This window comes from Rhinatrema bivittatum, chromosome 3 (genome assembly GCF_901001135.1).
Source record: "Rhinatrema bivittatum chromosome 3, aRhiBiv1.1, whole genome shotgun sequence".
Classification (NCBI taxonomy): Eukaryota; Metazoa; Chordata; class Amphibia; order Gymnophiona; family Rhinatrematidae; genus Rhinatrema; species Rhinatrema bivittatum.
Genome location: NC_042617.1, coordinates 362500477 through 362514904, shown reverse-complemented (window position 1 = coordinate 362514904; position 14428 = coordinate 362500477). Strand labels below are relative to the sequence as shown.

General features: G+C 43.9%; 1 protein-coding gene across 4 annotated transcripts in view; it reads right to left on the bottom strand.

The window, feature by feature from the left end:
- The window catches only part of RARS2 (arginyl-tRNA synthetase 2, mitochondrial), a 128881-nt gene that overhangs the window by 25291 nt on the left and 89162 nt on the right, over positions 1-14428 (bottom strand). For all 4 annotated transcript variants that reach the window (XM_029595437.1, XM_029595438.1, XM_029595441.1 and 1 more), the window contains 2 exons: positions 6636-6703; positions 6386-6495 (listed from right to left, as the gene is read on the bottom strand). In XM_029595437.1, coding sequence (XP_029451297.1) covers positions 6386-6495; positions 6636-6703 — 178 coding nt within the window. The remainder of the gene's footprint in view (positions 1-6385; positions 6496-6635; positions 6704-14428) is intronic.

Genomic DNA, 14428 nt, shown 5'->3' with positions numbered 1-14428 from the left:
AGGGGAGGAGGTTAAGAGAAGACGTCCTCTAGAAGAATTGGAGTTTGGGAAAGGGGATCAGCTGAAGTGATTTTTCGAGGGGGACTGCACCCCTGCCAATCTGTTCTGGTCGTCCTCTGAGGTCATGTGAATTTTTAAGTGCTAAAATGGGATCACACTGGGTTAAAGTTTGAGAAGCCCTGGAGTAGAGGAACAGCTACTTTAAGTTCCCAGGGATAGGGTCATTCAGCATGGGGAGATGGTAGGACCCTGGGGTCAAGGTAGAGATTATGTAAGTCACCAAGCATGGGCATCAGCCTGACTCGACTCTATATGCCAGCTAAAGGCAAATTAGGATAAAGCACGATCTCCTGTAGGTGGTCAAACTAATTCAACTGAGAACTATCAGCACAGTGGGTGGTAGTAAGGGTAAGAAAGAGAGATAACTAGGGCAAGAACATTATAGGAAAGAATAACTGGGACTAGGGCACTTTAGGGAAGGATAGCTGGTTAGGTCATATGATCATGATCTGACAGTATTTGAAAATATAGAAAAACCAGAAGCTGTCAGTAGATAAAGGCTGCTTGGTTTACCCGGCCTGACCATTTGTACCTGCACACAGTGCTGCCACAGAAACCTGCTAAATCTCTGGTCTCCAGCCTCTGCCTGACCACAAAAGTCCCTGTGTGTCTGTCCTATGCATCCTGGAATTGTGTCACGGTTTTGATTCCTGCCACCTCCAGGCTTCCACTCTCAGTGAAGAGGGATTTTCTCATATTCCTTTTCAGTGTCCCCTCCCTTCAGCTGAATATGACAACCCTGGACCTTAAACTTCAGAGTTTATTGAAAATGACACACAAAAAAAAATAAAATCAAACACCTTCTGGTATTTTATTGATGCTAGATATTTGACTGCTAAAAAGTTGAAAAATACAGATAACCCTAATACTATTCACCCTACATCAAGTAAAATGTTACTGAGAAGTTATTTTTGAAAATCTTTTAGGCATGCCATTACAGGAACCCCAGATTACTTCCTGGTCACTGGAGCCAAGCAGCCCATATTAACAATGTCATTACCAATAGCATCACTAATACACTGCATGACCAGTCAGATCCACTCCATGCGAAGTAACTTGGGAAACGGCTTTGAATAAGGCGGTTCCCAAAACACTAAGGTAATTGTGTGAGATTTTGTGTGTGTGTGTATTGTTAAAAAAGTGGGGTGTTTTTATTGCTTGCTTTACAGACTTCTGAAATATTACTCAGACAAGAGATATGGATTTTTTAAATGTTCTCATTTTTACCCTGTAAGATCTCTCTCCTTATGCTATCTCATTCAGCTCTCATGACAGAGCCAGCATGCACAGTTTCTATCATTTTCCCTTCCAGATAAAGACAAGTCAATGTGTCCTAGAGCAGGGGTCCCTAAACTTTAAGAGAAGGGCCACATATGATATTTGAAATCAATGAGGGTGGGGGGAGGTTCTCCTCAGAGTTTGACATGCGATGTTGGGATGGGGAGAACGATGATTTGAAATGCTGGGGGGGAGAGACATGGGATCCTGGGGGATGTGGCAGATATTCTGATTTATAAAAAGGCTGGCAACTCTCCTCTATCTTGCCTTCCCCAGAATTCATCCCATGGGAGAGTGGGGAAGGGACATAAACTTTGGTGGATGACAGGTGAAGTGCAATCCCACACCCCCTCCCCTCCTTCATTCTCTGCAGCAGGAGAACTACCCCGGAGTTGTTTTTGCTGCAGGGCCTTCTTCCCCACAGTGCCTGGTACTTCTGGGTTTGTAGCCAACCCCCGACTTGACCAACAGCAGGGGCAGCTCCCAGAGGCGCTCCCCCCACCACTTAGGTTCACTTCCCTTACCCTCTCCAGTCTCCTCCCATTGTGTAGCAGCTTCAGCAGGCACCACGACCCTGCTTCTCACCTCCGGGTTTCAGCATCTGCAGCGAACTGCTGCCTGTGCTATTGTGTACCTTTTCCCAGATTGGAATTGCTCCTGCCGCTGCTACCTGCTGCCTTTGCGCCACCATGGCTCCTCGTCTTTTCTGGCAGGGCTTGGGAAACTCTGCCAGGCTTTCTGCCTTTACACCACCACACGTGGGGAAACAAGACATGAAACCAGCAGAGATGCTTCCGGCAGCTGGAAAAACGAGCTTGGAGGGCTGTAATTTGGGGACCCTAGCTTAGACACCAGGCTGCAGCACCTTACAGCTCACAGACTAGTTGCGAGGTGTCGTCATCAGAACATTACTTCTCCCACGGCAGGAAACAAGAGTCAGGAATCAAACCCAGGCTTCCTGCGCGGCTGAGCAAAGCACGAGTCTGTTCAGATTAGATCTGAACCTTGACTTGGAGGGCAGTTTGATACAACTCAAATTTAAGCAAACGAACTGAATCTGAATCAGCTTGCCCAAACTCAAGATGGAATCTTTGGTTTGTTTTTTTAAACCTGGAAGACCTCTGTTCTGACCCAGTAAGGCACAGTTTCTTCCTATTCAACTGGAACTGGGGCTGGTATCCAGCACCACACGCCTTCATCGGCAGCCAGCCAGGGATTTCCACTCCCCCCCATTTTATATTCCTCCCCTCGTTCCCTTCCAAACAATACCTAGTCAGGACGTTGCAGAGGCAGTCCTAGGCCAGGGGCCACACACCAGGCCTCCCTCTAGAACCCTGCAGTCATAGGCCATGAATGCAGCCACTAAATGTCACCCTCGAGTGACAACCACAAACCCCTCCAACCCCAGCTGATCTGTGGATGAGCCTTGCTCAGGAAATGAACCAGAGGACTTTCCACGGTGTGGTGCACAGCACTGCCAGTGATCCAAAGGACTGGCCCGGAATTGAGATTTTGGACTTCCTTGTGGAGTTGGGACATAGGTGGTTCTGACTGACACCCATTGGTTTCCCTTACTACTTTGAGAAGACTGGCTGCAGTTGCATGCAATTAGAAGGAATGATTAGACTGGGGGAAATGTTCATGTCCCCTCTCCAGCCCAACAAGCTGGGGGAACCTGAGCCAGCTCACATCAAAACTCCCAAACCAACTTGCATTAAAATTCAAATCAAACTGAACTGGGCATATCAATATCAGACACCTGAGAAGTCTCAGTGTGCTGGCCCCTCCTGTCCTCCTCTGGCTTCCTGGGAGGGGGAGAGAAACATGAGAAGAGAAGCTCTGTTAGGGAGCAGAGCGACTCTGATCTGTTCTAAGTAGCTGTAACAGCAGAATATTTTGTATTCTGTCACCAGGCCAGAAACATCTGACTAGGGACTATATGGACCAGAACCAGCACCTATCCTCCTGACAATTTTCATCTTACTGCGATCACTATTTTGTAAATATTTTCCCTTTTGCTTGAACCACTTTGAGGCCGATATTCAAAGTTAGCAGAACAAATCCTCCCCCACTGACCAGTTCAATTTTGTCCAGGGAATCATCAACTATACAAAATTTAGTCAGTGTTACTGGAGGTGTTCCTGTGGTGCAGTTAAACTGTAGCAGGCGAGTGCCGACATCCAGCGCTGGTCAGCTAAAGTTAGCCGGGTAAGTCTGGTTGCACAAACAGCTGTCCAAAAGTTAGCCATATAAACTTTATCCCGACATACTCGGCAGCAGACTTATCTGGGTAAGTTCCGCTGAATGTCCAGATAAAGTTATCTGAATAACTTACTCAGTCAGCGGGTCTTTGATTATTGGCCTCTTTATATGTCATTTTGGCAACACATGGGAAACCTGTCATGCCAAGAAAGTTATCTGGATCTGTCTGCTCCAGCCTCAGTCTCGCCCACTGTCCTCCTATTCCCTGTAGGCAGCCTGAGAGGAGAGGGACTGGATCAGGAGGAAGAGCACCGTTTTCTGCTGAGACGCCTAGAAGAGACCTAGTACAGCTTGGGGGGAGGGGGCTCAGTACTATGGTCATCCCTGGAAGTAGGGAAGAGAGAGTGTGCACATGCGAGAGTGTGTGTGTGTGGCTCCCCTCTGGCCACACTGAATGTCAGGAATGACAACAATTGATACGTTCCCAGGTGTGTTCCTAGGGCCTGCACGTTGCAACCTTTAGGCCTTAGCAGGCTGCTGCCATATGCAGGAGCTGGCAGCTCCAGAGCTTCCTGCTGATGCCACTGCTGCCAGAGGAGCCTGCGGTCATCTGTGTTGAGACAAGAGTTGTAGGGGGAGGGATTGAGGGATTGCTCTGCCAAACCTGGGAACCACCGCTGGTAAGACAACTCAGGATTAGGAACTATTAAAGAAGAAGAGGATAGGGGGATACTGGGCAGGGATAAAAAGAGGGAGATGGTGGACAATATGGACAGAAAGTGGGGGAGAAAGGGAGAGACGTTGGGCAGGGGTGAGTGGCCCTATCCAAATGAGCTTAGGGGAGAGACAAAGGGAGATATGGTAGGCAGTGGATGAGGAGGGAGTGACCCTATCCCAAAGAGCTTACTATCTAAGACCTGGACATGGGGTGAGGGAAGAAAGAAGCACAGGGAGAGACATAACTGTCACTTTTATGGTGTTACTAGGTGTACATAGTGTTTTATAATGGTGATAAGGATTCAGGTGTGATAAGTCCCTGCCCAAAGAGCTTATAATCTAAGAAGATGAGCAAAGCGTGAAGGGGGAGAGAGGGAGACAGACAGCTACAAACTAGAGCTGGGAGAAGATATGATAGCTAGAGATTAGTACAGGCAGATGAATCAGAGAATTGCCACTTCTCCCAGGTCACACCTAGGCCTGTTTAGATTGGTTTTGTGCCACCCCCCATATATAGAGTTGTAGCTCTGATTTTTTCATCATTTTGCTTAAGAAAATAACTACAACTCCATGCACACAATGGGAGTCAAAACCAGTACTGGATCACCCTGTCTAACCTAGGATGATGTAGCAAAACTAAAAAAAAAAAAATATTTTGATTATATTCACTTTGAGGAGTTTTAGGTTATTTTATTTGTATTTAAAAAAAATACATTTTTTATTCTTTTTTTTTTTTTTTACATTCTAGGCAGGATTATCAGAAGGGGCAGGTTAGACAGGTGATTGCCCAGGGTGCCATTCAGCCCAGCGACAGCCTGATTTCTAGGTGTACCACACCAGATGAGTGGCAGGGTTTTCCTCATGATCTGCAGTATCTAGGCAAATTCATTTTGAAAATGATTTTTGCTATTTCTAGCCTAGAGGATAGTATTGTGGACATACACTAACCTTTGCTTCTCTTCTCAAATCTGTCCTGCCCATCTTGTTAAAATTCACAATCCAAACTTTGGCTGCCTGTAACAAGGCTGCCCATACCTCAGACATCCCTGGGATCCAGACCTCCCTGAATTGATTCATCCTTTCCCCTGGCGGGATGGCTCACCTCCTGCTCTCTTGCCCACTGCTGTCAAAGTGGTACCACCTCATTCCTGCTTTACACTTTGACCTGCATGTGAACAAAGTGTGAGGTGGCAGGGAGCTGGCATGATTTGGACAGTATTGGGCAAAAACAGCAGAAGGTAGGCACCTCTCCTCCTGCCTGCTGAAAGGTATGGGGGGGATCAATGGAACTTGGAAGGAGCCGGGCAGGCTCTCTGCTTTGTACTGGGGGAATAGCGAGGGTGTTAGTGTCTGTGCAGGACTGTTGTGTCATGAAGGCAGGGGAGCAATCGGCATCTAGATGGCCTTTTTTGTCTTGGAAGGACTGCCAAAAGAGATTAACACTGTGACTCTGTGGTGCAGGGCTGGTACAAAAACCTTTTCCCCACCATTATTCTGCCCTGGTATCATTTTTCTCACAACTATATGGCCGTGAGAAAGTGAATATACTTTGATGCATGGGGGAGCATTAGTTTAGAAACTCATTACTTCTTATTTAAATAATTAGCATGTCTTTACTTTGTTCTAGTCACATGGCAGCAGTAAATTTTCTGGTGCAACACCAATATAAACAAACAGTTACCCTGCACCCCCCGGATTTGATGTGACCCAGATTGTGGAAGGAGACTTCAGACTAGGTCTTGGTTTTTTGATGTCTCCTCCTCAAACAATGTGGCACTGGTAGCGCTGGCTGCAAACAAATGCCACAATGCACTGGGAGAGAAAGTCAATACCCAGCAGCAGCCAAAAGCCTCAGTGCAGAGACAGAATCACAACCCTGCACTAGCCCATAAGCACCTTTAAAACCTACCTGTGGGCCCTGCTCAGTCAGGACATCCTCTTGTTTTACACCTGTGAGATAATTCATCAAACCTAAATGAATGGACTCTCACCTCCATCGTTGTTTGCTTAGAATATCACATACCAAAAATGGTGAAGATTTGTAATGTTGCAGTGAAAATGTAATTACGGTTCTTACAGGTACCAATAATGTGCTCCCATAACTTCAGATTTCATAGCCTGCTCTCACCTGTGGAGTCTGGCATGCGTGTACTGCAGGAACACGCCTGTGTCTCCTCGACTCTGAAGAGCCCAATCCCAATCAAACCGGTAATCAGACAAAAGGGGGCCCCTGAAATCCTGAAAATTAAAATTAAAAAAAAAAAGTCACCGTTGCCCAATACTGCTCACATCTCTGAGCACCAAGGACACATGATGAAAGGTTACAGTGCTGGAAGGAAGAGAGACGCAGAGAAACAAGCTCATGGCAGGTACGATACCTGAATGATGAGTGCTGCAAGTCCAACTTTCTCCGCCGTATCGTGGGGATCATCCAGAGCTTTGGTTGCTGGAAAAGATTCACGTGAAATGTAAACAAAACAAAAACAAAAAACTACCCACACACAAAAATAAACCATACGGGAAAAAAATAAATAAATAAAAAGTACGTTTGTGATCGGCAAATTGTGTTCTGTGCCCGACCAGCAGCCAGTAAGGAAAAGAAGAGCACGGTTAAATCCACGCCAAAAACAGAAAAGGTCACAATGTCCACTTATACCAAAATGCTTTTTGGTGGCTCTGGCACGAGAGTGCCGGCAGCATATTAATGTTAAGTACCTCACTATCTTCATGGGACAACACTGGATTTAAGACCATTGTAAGGCCACTGCTGCTGCTGCAGGCTTTCACAAGCAAGACTCTGATGTGGGGGAGGTGTATATATATATAATCGCAATACTATAAAAAGTATATAATTAAACAAGAGAACGTTTTTATAGCAGCATTTTCATATAGCACTCGGTGTTACATAAGAAGAATTGTGTAACAAGTCAAAAAGCGGTGTAGAAATGTTTAAATATAAAAAGAAAATTTTGTTTCTAACCTTTCAGCATATTTTCTCTCCCTCTCTTCCTCCTTTTTATCAGCCTATTTTGTTGCCTTTCCTTTTTGCTATTTTCTCTCCTCACCCTTCTCCAAACCAGTCGTCCTCTCTGCTTCTCCCCCCCCCCCCTGCTAGCCTCTCCATCTCCCACCACCTCCTATGCAGTCCTCCTGTAGCCAGCTCTGGCCCCAGCTCCACTAGTCTTTGGCTCTGCTGAAATGCTGGACCCAGCCATGGCCCTGCCACTCCTGCCGACAATGGTTGCTCCTTTCGTTTCCAACCCCTGCTACTTATCACTGTCTCTCACCTGCTCCTTTTGCTTGCTCTGGCACCCATACTAATGGCAAGGTACTGACAATACAGCACTGGGATAGTAACATTCAGATTTACTTATAAAACCATTACAAGAGAGGATAATACAAGAAGTTGAAAGAGTGGTTTTTCTTCTTTTTCTTTTCTTTGTGCCAAAGCTTTGTAGCAGACGCTCTCACAGTGCCCTGGCCAGTAAGCAGCGGATCACCACTCAGGCACGCTTTGTCTCTCTCTAATTAAAGAACTGGGCAATGCATGTAACCCAGGTGGTCATCTTTCTTGTAGTTTTCTAAAAGGGGTGTGGAATTGTGGTGGAAGAAGCTACCTTCCCACATAAAAAGATCCAATTTAGTATTATGAGCACACATTCCTTTGTTTCAGCAGCTGAGAAGGCATAATGGGAAACCTGAGCCCTTAAGGTACAAAATTCTTCAAAACACTGTACAACGAATCATGTCAACCACAGGAAAGATGTTGTAACAAAAATTTAATTAGTAAGGTGTCAATACTTAAACTGTAATGTTCACTTTAATATAGCATATTTATAAGTTTAAGGACCTTCATAACATCCACGATGCTGCAAGTTAATATTTGTCTTTTGCACCTTTGTGGATCATATTTAATCATTGGTCCGTTAGTCCATTTAGAAAGACACACAATTGATATGCGTTTTGAGACTTTTCGTCTTATATTTTTCAATTTTTAGTATATATAAAATAGCGGGAGTACTTCCCTGTTTTGCACACAGTTCTTGCCGGAGACAGAGGTCCGACGCGCGCGTTTCGCTATATATTTTATATATACTAAAAATTGAAAAATATAAGACGAAAAGTCTCAAAACGCATATCAATTGTGTGTCTTTCTAAATGGACTAACGGACCAATGATTAAATATGATCCACAAAGGTGCAAAAGGCAAGTATTAACCTGCAGCATCGTGGATGTTATGAAGGTCCTTAAACTTATAAATATGCTATATTAAAGTGAACATTACAGTTTAAGTATTGACACCTTACTAATTAAACCTGAGCCTTTCCCATTGAAGAACACCTGCTGCTTCCTGAATGCCTGCTCATGGGGAGAGCAACTTTCAAAGCCATTCCTGCAGGTAAAAAAAATAAAATAAAAAAAAACTGTCCTCCCGGCATGCGGGTAGAAGTACATACATGGCTCCACTACCCGTATACCTGCATTTGGGTAGAGGTGCTCCAGGGGACGGGATTAAAGTGGGGATGACATCATGTATACTTCTGGATTTTTACAAGTACTGGTTTAGGCAAAAATAAAAGTATTTGCAGAAAAGTATTTGCAGAAAAGTGTATTGGTTTAGGCAAAAATAAAAGTATTTGCAGAAAGGAGGTGCAAATGTGTGCAGGTACTTCAATTTTTAGCCAGTTTTCTAAATAACAATAACAACAAGCATGTCCTACTTTGAAAAAGTACCTGCAGACTTTGCAATAATTTAGGCAGTATGAAAATGCTCCTAGCAGTTACAAAGGGACCCAGATTTATTTATTTCTTACTAAAGCTGGGGGGGGGGGGGAGGAGGAAAGGTGTAGGGAGTTGGGCGATGCAATAGCTTTGCTGCAGCAGTCTTTAAAGACATTCTGGAAGACACAAGTTACCCTGTCTGTGGTTCAACCCGCTGGAGCATGGATGGAAATTGTTCAGTTCATGGCAGAGCCTGCTAGAGATGCAAGGCTCTCCCTCCCACACCTTAAGTCGACAAAATCTGGTTCCATTTTTCCAGAGGATCCGAAGAGCGAGGAGGAAGGAGGAGGAGGATTAAGATGGATTCAGGTCAGGTAAGCACACTGAACCTGAGACCCATCCCCCAAACAACCATTCTCAATACTACTCCTTTGAGGTGCTAGCAGTGAAAGAATGCTCCACAGAGGCATCTGCGGTAGAGACAAAGAATACGATATGCCATGCCAAGTCAGACCAAAGGTACATCAAGCCCAGCATCCCATCTCTGTGTCCAGGCTGGGTCACAAGCAATCAGGGCCCAAAGACTAAATCCATTCTTTGTCAACCTGTGCCAGAGCTAAGTGCTGGCTTTCCCAAGTCTACCTGATTGATATAATGGTTTATGGACTTTTCCTCCAGGAATTTGTCCAAGCCCCTTTTAAACCCAGTGATACTAGATGCCTTGACCACATTCTCTGGCAGCAAATGCCACAGCTTAGTTGTGTGTTGAGTGAAGAAAATAGAAACACAGAAACAGGACAGCAGAAAAAGAGCATATGGACTCTAGTTTGCCCATCCACACTAACTACTGAGCTCTACAATCCCTGCCACTCCCTCAGAGTTTCCCATGCTTTCTTGAATTCAGATACTATCCTCATTTCCACCATGCCACTGGAGGCTGCTTCATGCATCCATGACCTTCTCCATAAAGAAAAATTTCCTTAGATTATTCCCGAATCTACCCCCTTTCACCCTCGTCCCATGATCCCTTGTTCCAGAGCCTCTTTTCCATTGAAAGAGGTCCACTTCTTGTGTATTGATACGTTGAACGCATTTAAAATGTCTATCATCTCTCTCCATCATGCCTTTCCTAGAGGGTATACATGTTTAAGATCTTTAAGTCTGCTCCCATATGCTTTAGGTTAGCAATAAAATGAAGGAAATTCACAAAAATCCCTATATTGTTAATCACATACGCACAAAAGGGACCTACTAACTTATAATGCATCATTTTACAAATTAAACACATAAAACATTTATAAAAAAAAACCATGGACTACATATTTCATTACAATGCAGTTATTACTATATAACTAATACATTATAAAACTCCATATTCACCTTAAAATACCCACTCAAAACCTGATGAATAATGATTTATAAATTTCCACTCAAAAGTTGCAAAATCCTAATAGAAAAGTATTTATACAGCCCTTATTTTACCTGTTTATGGTGACATTTAGAAAACTGAAATAGAAACAGTGGTGAGCTCCATAGTGTAATTTGGATTTTGAATTTAGTTTTGGGGTTGTCAGTTAGTGAGGTTTGGAAAAACAAGAGTAAAATATTTTAGGCATTGATTTGAGGTATATGGCTTTAGGTTGTAGGTGGCTGTCCATGTTTGAATTAGAAATATCATTGGTTAAGGGAGGATTTTTCGATTAAAAACTGAACCTGTGGTGGAAGTGTTCAAAGGACTTTGTGCATAATTTTATTTTCGTGATTTTACAGCAATATTTTTGGGATAGCACTTCAATAAGAATATTAATCTTTATAAATATAGACTGATGGCTCGCTGTTTTGAAACAGCTGCAATTTCTATGTGATAGCACATTACATTGCGCATTAACGGGCAGATTCAGTAAAGTCTGCGGGAGAGCAGGCGCACAGACCACTCTCCTGTGTGCGCGATTCTGTATTTAAATGAGGACTGGAGTGGCGGCTGTCAGCAGGTTTGACAGCCGACGCTCAATTTTGCCGGCGTCTGTTCTTCAAATTTTTTTTTTTTACTTTTGGAAAGTTTCTGGACCTCCGACTTAATATCGGCATGATATTAAGTCGGAGGGTGCACAGAAAAGCAGTTTTTACTGCTTTTCTGTGCACTTTCCCGGTGCCCGAAGAAATTAGCGCCTACCTTTGGGTAGGCGCTAATTTCTGAAAGTAAAATGTGCGGCTTGGCTGCACATTTTACTTTCTGTATCGCGCGGGAATACCTAATAGGGCCATCAACATGCATTTGCATGTTGCGGGCGCTATTAGGTTCGGCGGATTGGACGCGTGTTTTCGGCCCCTTACTGAATAAGGGGTAAGGGAAAACGCGCGTCCAGTGGCGGGTTAACAGTGCGCTCCGATACAGTGCGCACTGTACTGTATCGGCCTGTAAGAAAGGGAAGATGTCTTCTGATGAAGGAGGAGTATGGAAACATTCTTCATCTGAAGTGTTGTTTCACCTGAGTCACTCCGTGTAACATTTCAGACATCCGATCCCTGATGAAGCCGTAAATAGGCGAAACATGGGCTCCTTGTTGGGATCTAAATGTTTTTCTATTAGGATTTAACAATTTGAGTGGAATTTAAACAGTTATTCATCATGTTCTGACAACTTATGGGTGTGTATTATAGAACGTGAAATTTTATAATGAATTTTTAAGGTTATACTATAATAACTGCACTGTAATGAAATGAGTGTTTAATTTCATAATAAATATTTGTAAAAAGGTCCCTTTGTGTTTATGTGATTACTGATATGCTTTAGAACAAAAAGACCTCTGGCCATTATAGTAGCCATCCACTGAACCAACTCCATCCTGTTTACCTCCTTTTGAAGGTGTGGCTTCCAGAACTGTACACAGCATTCTAAATGAGGGCTTGGTGAATTCTACATGGGCAACATGTTTTCCTTTTTCTGCTTACCACTCCTTTCCCTATGCACCCAAGCATCCTTCTGGCTTTTGCCATCACCTTATCCACCTGTTTGGCCACCTAAGATCAGACACGATCACACCCAGATCTTGCTGTTCTTTTGTGTTTAGAAGAATTTCACTGCCTAAACTCCTACATAGCACAGTGTCAAAACTTGTAATAAAAACCCAACTATGCAGCACTCACAGCCCTGATCTAATCGTCGGTTCAGTGTGCTGTGGCAGTCAAAAAAGCAAACAGAATGTTGAGAACTATTAGAAAGGGAAGGGTGAATAAAACAGAAAATGTCATAATGCCTTTGTATTGCTCCATGGTGAGACTGAACCTTGAATACCGTGTGTAAACTTCTGGTTGCCGCATCTCAAAAAAGATATAGTTGCGATGGAGAAGGTACAGACAAGGGTGACCAAAATGATAAAGGGGGTGGAACAGCTCCCCTACGAGGAAAGACTAAAGAGGTTAGGGCTGTTCAGCTTGGAGAAGAGACGGCTGAGGAGGGGGATATGATAGAGGTGTTTAAAATCATGAGAGGTCTAGAACGGGTAGATGTGAATTGGTTATTTACTCTTTCGGATAATAGAAGGACTAGGACTCCATGAAGTTAGCATGTGGCACATTTAAAACTAATCGGAGAAAATTTTTTTTCACTCAACGCACAATTAAACTCTGGAATTTGTGCCAGGGGATGTGGTTAGTGCAGTTAGTGTAGCTGTGTTTAAAAAAGGATTGGATAAGTTCTTGGAGGAGAAGTCCATTACCTGCTATTAATTAAGTTGACTTAGAAAATAGCCACTGCTATTACTAGCAATGGTAACATGGAATAGACTTCGTTTTTGGATTCTTGCCAGGTTCTTATGGCCTGGATTGCCCACTGTTGGAAACAGGATGCTGGGCTTGATGGACCCTTGGGTCTGACCCAGTATGGCATGTTCTTATGTTCGACTCAATCTGCTTGGGATAAAACCATGTATTCTTGGTTCTATTGGATACTTCACTATCCTTTCCTTTAGTAGTAGCTCCAAAAAATTTTGTCACCATTGAATTTAAATTAATTGGCCTGTAGTTACCAGCCTCCTCACTATTATCACTTCCATGAAGAGGGACATCATCTGCTCATTTGAAGTTTTCTGGTACCATTACTGTTTCTAAAGACTGATTGATCAGAACCAGCAGTGAAATCTCCAGAACAGAGTTCCCTTAAGATCCTAGCATGTAACTCCTAAGGCCTTGTTCTCTTTCAATATAGTTCCATGTGAAATCTCTCTTCTGTAAAAGAAGTAGCATCTACCCTACCACCATATGTATACCTGTCAACTTTCGGTGGTCCTTCAATCAACACCAACCAAAAAAGTATCAAGTGAATTTTCAAAGGGCCACATGCGTAAATAACGGGGGTTATGGATGCGGCCGAGCCTTGTGTGCGCCACGCGCATTTTCAGAAGGGTCCAGCCACGCGTGTAACCCCCATTACATGCAGAAGTGCCAGGCCCAAAGAAAGGGGGGGAGCTGGGGGCGAGGTCTGGGCGCCATTTGACACTGTCCCGGGGAAGCGTGTGCCGGCAGCTGGCCGGCGCATGGAGATTACTTACTGCTCCCTCTGGAGCAGAAGTATCAAACCAAAAAAAAGTAAGTAGCTAGGAAGGGGTTAGGTAGGGGTATAAGGAACTGGGGAAGCTCTACTCTCGTTGCCGCACATGAGTTTTTAAAATCCCCCCCCTCCCGCATGCGGAGGCCATCCACGCACATGGATGTTAAAATCCGCCGTGCATGTGCAAGCGGATATCGTATTTTATAACACACGCGCCAACGCACACGTGTTATAAAATAGCCGCACGCACTTGTGTTTAGTATTTCTGCTTGTTCTACTTCTGGGGAATTTGTGCAGAATTTTACATTCTATATACAGAATAAGCTCTAGAAGTGGTGACCAGCCTGGGCTGAAAGAGGAAGGAGATATCGTCCTTCATGCTAACATTGCTTCTTTCCCTCTTCTGTTGGCAACGAGCAAATTGGGCAGGCAGCCGCAAATGTGCTTGCTGCCACCACTAAACCTGATACAGACCCCACCAATCCAGGCTTCCTTAGCCTTCCCTCCCTCACACAGCCATGGGCCCTGAATTCTGGCATTGACAGCTGGCTCCCTTTCCCTCGTGGAAGCAAGCTGGCCTTCAGAGAGTTTTTTTTTTAAACTTGTCCCAGAGCTTCTTCTCTTTTGCATCCCGGAACAAGTGCTGACGTTGGGACTAGCACGCTTAAAAAGGGTACCACCCCCATCATTAATAGCAGAAGACTGAAGGAGGCAGGGGAAGGGTTTAAATGATTCATTCTTTTTATTCATTCTTACATTGTTTAACTATTATTCAATGAGGATCAAAAAATATACATCCATATTCAAAAATCAAAAACATCATACACAAATAATCATAAAACTTGCAAAAAAAAAAAATATATAGAATCTCATAAGGTCTTGCACTCCCTAGATTACCCC